Source organism: Meriones unguiculatus, chromosome 11 (genome assembly GCF_030254825.1).
Source record: "Meriones unguiculatus strain TT.TT164.6M chromosome 11, Bangor_MerUng_6.1, whole genome shotgun sequence".
In the NCBI taxonomy this organism is placed as follows: Eukaryota; Metazoa; Chordata; class Mammalia; order Rodentia; family Muridae; genus Meriones; species Meriones unguiculatus.
This window is the reverse complement of record NC_083359.1, coordinates 12,140,319-12,150,458: the sequence shown is the minus strand read 5'-3', so window position 1 is coordinate 12,150,458 and position 10,140 is coordinate 12,140,319. Positions and strand designations below refer to the sequence as shown.

The 10,140-nt window shown below is 52.9% G+C and overlaps 1 protein-coding gene across 1 annotated transcript; it reads right to left on the bottom strand.

Annotated features, from left to right (window-relative positions):
* Positions 1 to 4,033: 4,033 nt before the first annotated feature.
* On the bottom strand, positions 4,034 to 10,136 carry Iba57 (iron-sulfur cluster assembly factor IBA57). The gene is made up of 3 exons (XM_021643308.2): positions 9,724 to 10,136; positions 5,450 to 5,793; positions 4,034 to 5,256 (listed from the first exon to the last, which is right to left on the bottom strand). Exons 1-3 carry the CDS (start codon positions 10,062 to 10,064, stop codon positions 4,862 to 4,864), a joined length of 1,080 nt encoding a protein of 359 aa, XP_021498983.1. The 5' UTR covers positions 10,065 to 10,136; the 3' UTR covers positions 4,034 to 4,861.
* Between the last annotated feature and the right edge of the window lie 4 nt (positions 10,137 to 10,140).

Sequence of the window (10,140 nt, the reverse complement as noted above, 5' to 3'; positions counted from 1 at the left end):
TGTCTTGTGCTCCATTGGCTTCCTACTTCTCAGTGCCCTGCTTGCTTCACTTGCTTCGCCCTCACCAGTAAGCAGTGAGACCTCTTCCTCTCCCATGTGACGAGGCCGCTGAGGAGACAGAGCCCTCACAGTACTAGATGGTACCACCTCAGTCCCTGCACAGGATGTCCTAGTCCTGATCCGAACCAGGCCATCAAGGCAACAAAAACTGAGCCTGGAGACTGTGGCCAGGCAGGGCTAATGGGACCCAAGAGAAGGCTCCGAAGCTGTGCCATGTGGTACTGCCTGGTTGGCTCTGCCCCACTGCCCACTCACAGTGTCGCCTTCCCCATGGAAGAGTTTGGCAAAGAACCCATGGGGAAGCTGCTTACCCCCGTGCTCTTTGTTATTAGGAGCTGGGGTCAGAGCAGGGCACCCTGGGGAGGGGTGCGAGGACCTCCCACTGCGCAGAACATCAACAGCAGTGACTGTTGGCTAGAGCTTCTCTGCCTTTCCCTCCAGTGTGTGTTTTTAGTGTCCGGAACTGTTTTCTGCTCTCCTTTCTCCCCAGAGACACTGGAACAACCCCACCCAGGACAAGGAGCTGGGAGTGGGGGACTTGAGACAAAAATGCTGGAGTCTAGGATAAGGGGGCCTTCCTGGCAGCCAGAACCCACTTTCAACAAACTCCAATAGCCTGTGACAACTATATAATTTTACACCATGCCCCTGCCCGAGGTCCCCTTCCCATCTTCTGAAAGTACCCTAAAGTCACTGGATGCTACATCACGCTGTCTTTCCTGACTGCTACCCTAGCTCATGCTCTCCTATCTTCTCTATGCTCTGGGATGATCATTCTTGAGACTCGGTGGTCCCCAGCTCCCAGTTCTCCAGAAAACATGCCCACAGGCTTCCTCATAGGGGTAGCATTTTTTTCCTCAGTCAAGCTCTGTGTAGCCCTTGCTGGCCTTGCAAATCTGATCCTCCTGCCTCAGCCTCCCTTGTGCCAGAGACATAAGCATACACTTGCCATATTCCACCTTAGAACTTCTCTTTTTACAAATGTGCTTCATCTGGTCAGTAGTCCTCACTTTCCCATATTTTGCTTTTAACCTGGCAGCCGATTATCAGGTCTTCTGGAGCCCAGTATGATGGCTGATGCACGTACACTTCTTTTGATGATCAACTCGGGATGGTTGGGTTACACAATCACACACGGTTACCATTTCTTTCTGATGAGAACACTCACAATGCTCTTCCAACTATTTTGAATGATATGACCAGTATCATTGTCTGGTCACCCTTCCATCTAATAGAAGAGAATGTGTTTGCCCTAGCTGCTGTGACCTTGTCCCCGTTACCTGATCCCTCCCTCCTCTCCCTCCTGCCTCATCCTCTGCTAATCACTAGTCCATCTCCCACTCTTACTCAAATGTAAATCCTTTGCCTTTAATATATTACACATCTTTATCTGATTCGACGTGCTCGGGTACTCTATCTCAAAACTTGTGGACTTGTCTTTCCGCTGGATAGTTCTCATAAAATTCTAGTGAGCATGACCGGAATCTTCCCAGTGTACTGTGAGGTTCTGGCAGCCAAAACTTCCCTGGCTGGGAAAAGGCTGCTCTCCCCAGGCTAGCCAGTTCCTAGTGTCCGGTGCTGGCTATAACTCAGAGCCTGGCCCCACCCCTTTGCCAAGCAGGCCTTAACCTTTTCTTGACCAGGTGGCCAGTGATTGGGACTCACCCCCTACAGCTTGAACCCACCAAAATCATTTAAAGCACCTGTGCCTCTCACACCATGTGACCCTGGCAGAGGTAAATTTAACCTTGCTCCTTCCTCCCTTCTGGCCTCACAGGTACCAGGGGCCCTTCCCAAGGCCACTCCTGACCTACCACCTCAGCAGAGAGTAGAACAGACAGCTGTTACCTTGGGGTGTGGTGTCAAGGGTTTTGAGAGCCTGTATCCTAAAATTGAATTCCCTAAAGCCTGGCTTGGAAGTATGGGGTGGGGAGGAGGAGAGAGACTCCAGAATAACAGCTATACTTTTTTTTTTTCTTAAGTGAGTTGGTTTTTCACAGCTTTGTAGTTTTTACAGAACACACTGAAAAGCAGTTAAGGGTTTTCAAGTGTCTACACTGGGGTCCATGCAGATCCCTGTGAGAATGTGAATGCCTGGATCACGTGACAAGTGTGGCTATGGATACGTTCAAGAGCCCAACACTGTAAGATCCCAAGAGCAGGCAGTGAGCCTGCCTTGGCCTGAAACGGCACCTTGCCTCTTTGGGGACTATGCCCTTTCCTCACCCAAGGTCTGCATTAGAACCTTTCTGGCCTCCTTCTGAAAGCTGGAATGTGTGACAGAGGCACTAACCTCAGTGTGGGCACTTCCCCATCAGGTTTGAAAGGGTAAAAGCCAGTCTGCATGGCTGCAACCCAAAAGGAAGCTGCCTGCAATCCTTGGAGGTCGATTTTAAAAGCTGCCAGGTGGGGTCAGCAGGAGCCCAGCAATCACAGGCTTCCAGAGCACAGCTGATACCATTCTTTGCCCCAACATCCAGCGGACAGGCAGCCAGAGACAAAGCAGCCACAGGGCACAAGGCTATCATAGGCCAGGCCAGGCAACCCTGAGCAGGCCAGGCGGGGTCTGTCCGTCATGCTAGGACCTGCAGAGCCCCGTGTATGTGCCTCAAGCGTGATTTGAATGTGAATCGTCCTCCACGGGCTCATGTTTGACCTCACGGTGGTCCTCAGCCACCGCTGGCGCTGCGGAAGGCTGTGGAACCTGTGGAGTGTGGAGACCATCTTCTGTTTTGAAGGCTGCACCTGCCTTTGGATTCCCCTTCTCTGCTCCCTGGTGCCTTACCATGTGAGGGACTTGCTGCGCTCCCACTGCCATGGACTCCACGATGACCTGCAACCTGCGGAAACTGTGAGCCAAGGGAATCCATCCTTGAAGTGGTCTCTGCCAGGTTCCTGTCCCCAGCACTGACCATCCATCCGGTACCATGGGGGCTGAGGTCACTCAGGGTGCCCCCTCACCTCCTACCTAAGAGGGAGGACCCCCTCAAGTCACCAATCCCCTCAGGGGACCCCAACGCCATACCTCTTCCTAAGCTCCTGTGAACTGCACTTCGGCTCAGAGTCTACCTAGAACCTTGGCCTAGGTAGCCTCCAAAGTCACAGCTCCTCCCTTCCCCAGCCTACCTGTGCCCCAGCCGCCGTGGTTTTATCTTGGGCACACCATAGAAAATAGTTTAGAGTTAAACTGTTAAACCTAAATCCTACAGCCTGGACACCCACTCCCTGTGCCTAGGCTCAGGGGCCTCCTCACTTCCTGCCAGCCCAGTATGAAACATAGAACTCAGCTGAAATAAATGTATTGAATCTGGCCAGGCATAGTGGCACATGCCTTTACTTCCAGGGCAAAGTGGCACACTCCGTTAATTCCAGCACTTGGGAGGCAGAGGCAGGAGAATCTCTGTGAGTTTGAAGCAAGAGCCAGGTGCTACGGTGCATGCCCATAAGCCCAGCACTCAGGGAGGCAGAAGCAGGCAGATCCCTTTGAGTTGGTTTAGAGTGGGTTCCAGAACAGCCAGGGCTACACAGAGAAAAGCTGTCTCGCTAAGCAAAAAAAAAAAAGAATACTTGCTGCTCTTGAAGGAGACCCACGTTCAGTTCCTGTCATGCATGCCCAGCGGCTCAGAACCACCTGTGACTTCAGCTCCGGGGAATCTGATACCCTCTTTTGTCTTCCATTATGCACCCAGACATATATCCATAAACACACACATACAGACATAAAGACAAAATACATCTTTTGAAGGAGAGAGACATTGGTGTATCTTGTGAAACACGCCGATGCATGCCTGTCAGTCTAGCACTCGTGAAGCTGAGGCAGGAGAATCTCAACCTCAAGGCCAACCAGGGCTACATAACTATAGATGGGATGCTTCCATCTGCTGTGCTCTTTACTCTCTGGGGACAGCTGTCCCATTGGGTCTCTCCTACCAGACCTGCCCGAAACGAAATGAAACAAGAAGTCCAAAGGGGCTGTTTGCAGACCACACTTTACTAGGCCTTCCTTAGGCTTCCCAGCGAGACCCCTGATTCACATTACAAAGGTTAGAAAAAGTGGTTCAGAGAGAGGTATGCACTCCATCAGTAGGCAGCAAGTCACCTCCTACTAATGACATCCCAAACCAGCAAAAATGTTACCCAGGCAGAAGCTCCTCCCAGACAGACCTGAGCCCGGGGCTCCACCCCTCCTAGGGCTTCCAGAGGAGTGTGAAAAGGCAGCAGCTCACTTTGAGGAGTGAGAAGAGCCCTTGGGACAGTGGGCATGCAACCCCTGTGGCTCTCAGGACACATGCCCCAGCCCACGGGATCTGACCTCCCCACCCTGCACACAACCTATATAACCCCTACCCTGAGATGAGTTTCAAGAGAACAGAAAGCCTGGCCCAGCAACTGTGCAGGCGCGCAGAGGACCTTCCTCCAGGGGAAACAAGGCGAGGGACTTGGCACTAGACATAGGCCTCAACCTCTCCTTGGCCCGTGGACTGTATCAAATCTCGTTCAGAATCGGGTCCAAATGAGAGCTCAGATCTTTCCCTCTCCCGGCACTGGGGTGGTTACGCTGTTCCCATTCACAGACTTTCTCCGGAGAGGACAGCCCTCAAGAGTAGGACCCTCTGCAAGAAGCACCACCCAGTCTGGAGGCTGGAACACATGGGACTTTCCCTGGCAGGGTGTTCCAGGAGGCTACCACAGGAGGAGGAGCTCAAGCCCAACAGGGTGCAGCATATGGAGTAGAAGACCTTGGGCAGAGGCTCAGAGGCACCTGGCCACGCTAAGGCCACTGGAGCTCCAGAGCATCCAGCTACTTGGCAGCCGTGGGCCACCAGTCCGGTACTAAGGCAGTCACAGCCACCTGCTGGCTCTCGGAAGTCTTGATGTGGAGAGGACCCTTGATCGTCTCTGACCGCAGCAGAGCCAGCCCCATGTGTCCCTGGCCGGCCCTGAACTTGCCCGCTGCCTGGCCTGTTGCAGTTACCACCACCAAGGTGCCAGGGCTGATGCCACTGGCGGGCAGGGAGCCTTCAAGCCGCACGGGGAAGAGGCGCTTGCGAATGACACCTGTGTGGTGGGTGCGGGCTGTCAGCTCCTGCCCAATGTAGCAGCCCTTGGTGAAGCTCACGCCATTCATGAAGACCAGGTTGGACTCCAGGGGGAGGGCCATCCCTGGGGGCAGGTCACAGACCCCTTCAGGAATGCCTGTGGGGTTCAAAAACCAAGCGAGTGAGCATAGCATGTCCAGCAACAAGTACCTGTGGTTCATAAACTCCAGCCCCGCCGGCCAACTCCACCCAATCCCTCTACCCCTCCTGGGGTCCGCCTGCCTCCCATGCACCCCCAACCCTCCCCAACACCAGCCGGGCATAGCTGCCCCTCTCCACCATGCACATACCTTGCTGGTACCGGTGCATGTGATAATCTTGGAGATCCCCAAGCTGTCCCCTGGGCACCAGGGCTGGGCCATCATCATCCTGGGTGAGGAGCCGCCACCCCATGCGCATAGTCCGGGGGTCACGGGTGAGGATGGTGGTGGCTTCCGCTCTCTCTTCCAGTGGTGCAGCCTCAGGGGTCTGGGGGTCACTGGGGAGCACAGCCCACACACGGAGCTCCGGGTGTGGCTCCACCGTGACCTTCCGCCGGATCTTGTACACGGTGAGGTGCTTCTGTAAGGCACCCAGCACAGAGCTGTCGCACTCTAGGAGAAAGCCTGGTGCCTCTTCCGTGCACTGGGGGAGCCTGCAGGAGATAGACACGGTCTTAGGGTGGAATTTCTACCCACCGCCAGCTCACCGAGCTCGTAAAGACCAAAACACAGAGGAGAGTACCCTGGGCCACACGGAGCTTAGCCCTGCATGGACAGACAACTGTTGTCTGGTGTTGGTTCCCCTGGTGCACATAGCTGCCTGTGTGGACACTCCTCTGGAGGCGTCTTGTGTGGCTGAGGATGGAGCTTTGTGCACCTGTCTGTGTTTCCTGAGATGGAGGTCTGCCTGTCCCTAAGGCGGTAGAGCAGCCCCACACATCTGAGACCATGGCTCTGTACACTGGCCGTCTCTATGGTCTGCCCATGTGGGAGCAACTCTAGACACGGTCTCGTGTCACTGTGGGTACGACTTTCAGTCTGCGCTCAAGGGACACAGACCCACACACCGGAGGGGCAGCCTGTGTGTGGGTTATGGAAACAAAGAGCCCTAGATAATTAAGGAAAGTAGCAGACAGAAAGCCTTAGGAGGGAAAGAAAGAAATGCATTAGGTAGAAGGGAGTCACCTATCTCTGAGGCTGGAACAGTATTGAGCACTTTAAAAATCTGGAGGTGTTTTGTTTTGTTTTGTTTTGTTTTGTTTTGTTTTGTTTTTTAATCATTGTTAGCTGCTCATGGTAGTACACACCTGTAACCCAGTATTTGGGAGATGGAGACTAGAGGATCACATGTTGAGGCTTGTTACATAGGGAACTCAAGAGCAGCCTGAGCTACATGAGATCCTTTAATAATAATAATAATAATAATAACAACCAAAAATCCACTAGAGTTTGTCTTAGCCCCTTTTCTCACACCTGTAACCAAATATCGGAAAAGAAGCCACTTAATGAGCAGTTTATTGGAGGTCGGTTTGGGGATACAGTCCATTAGGAGGAGGTGGGCATGGTGGAACTTGAGGCAACCCATCCCCTGGCACCGGCAACCAGGTAGCAGAGAGAGACGAATGCTGGTGCCCAGATCGCTTTCTCCTTTTTGTCGCTCCAGGATCCCAGGCCATAGGATGGAGCCACCCTCATTCAGGGTTAGTCTTCTCAGCTTAGTTACCCACATCCAGAACCTCCCTCACAGACATGGCTAAAGATTTGTGTCCCAGACAGTCCCAAGTCCTACCAAGTTAGTTAAACTTCTATTTGCATGCAGCCCCGAGGCTTATTTTCTTATGAATAAGCAAAGATGTTGGGGATGGCGATTTACTACTTGGCAGCTGTTGGACTCTTCCTTGCTTCCCTGAGCAAGAGGACTGTCAATAGGGAGCCAGAATACCCTATGCCAGCAGCAGCCACCTGGAAACCTTCTTGCATTCCCCGAGAAAGCCAGATAATTGCAGCAGAGTGCCCCTGCTGACAGCACATCTTCCACCAACGTTGTTTACAACAGTTTTATCAGACTTTTTGCCATCACAAGTGTCAGTGAACTCTAGATGATCTGGCAACCACTTCCACCCTAGGCCAGATGGATAGCATCTCCCCAGCAGCCTAGAAGAGGAACTGCTCTAACTACTGCTAAAGATACGGGCTATGACAGTCCAAAACACCATCCTCAGTCATTGTGAAGGTGCTGACAAGCAAGTCCGTGATTGGTCCAAACACCCCTTCTGGGGCTATTCAAACAGGCTGTGCAGGCTCACTTAGTGACTCTTTGGGGAGACTCTCCTGAGCTTCACCCCAGTGTGAGAGCATCAGGCCCGAAAGAAAGGCTTTTCCCAGGGCTCCTTTCTTGCTTCTAGTAGTATAGGTTGCACTGGTAGCAGAGAAAGTAGCACAGCAAAGACAGCAGAGGTCAGAAGAGGCAGTGCAATGACAGTGGTGTTGGTGGCTGAGCAGCTGACAAGCCAAGCAGCAGAGAAGGCGAGACTGTCAGCTGCTTGACAGCTGAAGCAACAGCTGAGCAGTCCAGCCAGGCAGGAAGGAAGGTGGCAGACAGAGAGAGACAGCAAGAGGGGGGAAGCTGAGACTCAAGAAGGATAAAAGGTTATAAAGAACCAGGGAAGAGAAACCACAGGTCCAGGATCACTGAAGAGTTCCAAAGAGCTGTCAATCAAACCTTTAGAGCCAAGCGTCTAAGACCCTGTGCAGAGGAGCTGTGACAATGGCTAGTATTAACAGCAAAGGAATCCCACCTTCCTCGGTCCAAATACGAGCTGCTGCCATGAGTAGCGGAACCCCTATACTGGATGCACAAGATCTGTAAACACTTATAGGACCAGGTGCCCTCAGGGTCTTTAACACTAGAGGGCAGCCACATGCTCCTGCTTCCACACAACTGCCACTACACTGCCAACCACCACGAGGAATGAAAGCCACCAAAGACTAACATTCGAATAACTTCTTGCTGGTCCAGGACTCTCAGCTGCCTATTAGTAACATACTCTAGAGATGACGGCATCTTGGAAATGTGGTCAGATCCAAACCTCTAGTGTGGGGTCTGTGTGTGTGTGTGTGTGTGTGTGTGTTGGTTTTTTGTTTGTTTGTTTGTTTGTTTGTTTGTTTGTTTTACAAAGGCAAGTGACTGGTTTTGGCTTGAGGACCTGAGCCAGCACAACCCCAAAACTGCCTGAGGGTTCCAGGCAGAGGACAAATGTGTGTGGCAAGATTCCTACAGGACTGTATATGCCAAAGCAACATCCTGGGTCTGGCCCAAAGGCTGTCATTTGCTGACTTGGTTCTATATTCAGAGATTCCACTAAGCAATGTAATATGAAAAAAAAAAAAAAGATAGAGGGATGAATGGATAGATAGCTAGCTAGCTAGATAGATAGATAGATAGATAGATAGAAGGCACATAATTGTGGCCTTTCAGCACCTGGAGACAGACACTCTAGATTTCCACCGCAGAATGCAGACAATTACTGGATAATGACGTCACGACTGCCAGTTCTCAGTGACCACTTTCATTCTGGAGTGGCCACCCTCGAGGGTTCAGGAAGGGCTCTCCAGACAGCAGTCCTACTCTGAGCACCTAGAGGGCTACTGAAAACGCTCACCAAAACCCAATTTAGAAAGACACAAGGCAGCTCACACAGGCAGCCAGGCCTGGACTTTGGCGGGCGTCAAGGAGGGACAGCCCAGGGACAGGCCAGGAAAGATGGGACTTCAACTCTGTAACACACATGCCTGCTAGATAGTGCTGAGACTTCAGGACTTGGGTCCTGCAAAGCTGAGCAACTGAGAACTCAATGCTGTAGACACAGTGCCCACCCAGACTGGCCAGCAAAACTATTTACAACCACGGTCAGGTCTGCCCAAGCGATGAGACCAAGCAAACAGCTGACAGTGCAAGGAGGAACCGGAAGTAGGGAACAAACTGGATCCTCAGAACACTGGTACAATCTGTGGCTGTGCAGAGGGGCTCTCTGAATAAAAGCCCCAAGGACCAATGAAACTGTCAAGGGGTCCGTGTAGAGCCAACAAAACTCAAGCATCAGGTCAATGTAGATCACAAAATTAATTGTAATCAAGATGATTCTGATCGTTTGGGGCCACAGAGCAGACTCGGGAGCTGAAATGCAACCCTGAAGGGAAGTTGTATAGCATATTTTGACATAGAGGGTTGGGCATGGGAGTTTCCACCAGTCAGGATAGGAGTTGGTTCCTGGCCTGGGAACATGAACTTAGTTTGAACCTGACAGCAAGATGGAAAAACTGCCCTTGAGATGGCTGGAGTCAGACAACTGCCTCCTTACAAGAGAAGCTCTTCAGCTCTTACTAAGTCCCCAGCACCCTAAGAGCCTGGGACCTTGAACTTAGTTTCCCCCTGTGATTAAGTGGAGTCTGAAAACAAAATGGCAGTACTTGGAACAAGTTTCTTTTGCTTGTTCCCAACAAAACCTCTCTTTCCATGCAGTGACAGGGCTGGTTCTAGTGCACTAACCCTGCTATTGCCCCTCCCAGCTGCCCAAGCTCACCCATACAGGATGACGTCATAGAGCGTGCGTCCCTGCACATTCAGGAAGTGAGCGTACGCCGCACGCGCAGAGGGCTGAGCCGCGCCGGTCGAAGGCCCCGAGAGCGGCAGCTCATTGGTCAACAGTCCCAACAGGAAAGGCGAAGCGTCGGGGCCGCGCACGCGCACTAAGGCGCGCTCGTCCAGCCGGAAGCAAGTCCAGGCCCCTCCATCTGCGGGGTTGCCCCCGAGAAGGCCGGAGCCACGGGCCACGCAGCGTCTCGGGAACCCGCTCGGCCGCCAGCGCCAAGCCGGGCTTCTGCGCCCCGCAGCCGCGCCCCGAAGCAGCGCCGCGACTGCCATCTTGGGCGCGAGTGAGGGCGGGTACCACAGCGGCCCCTGGCGGCGGCGGGCGACGCGCGTGCGTGGGGGGAAAGGT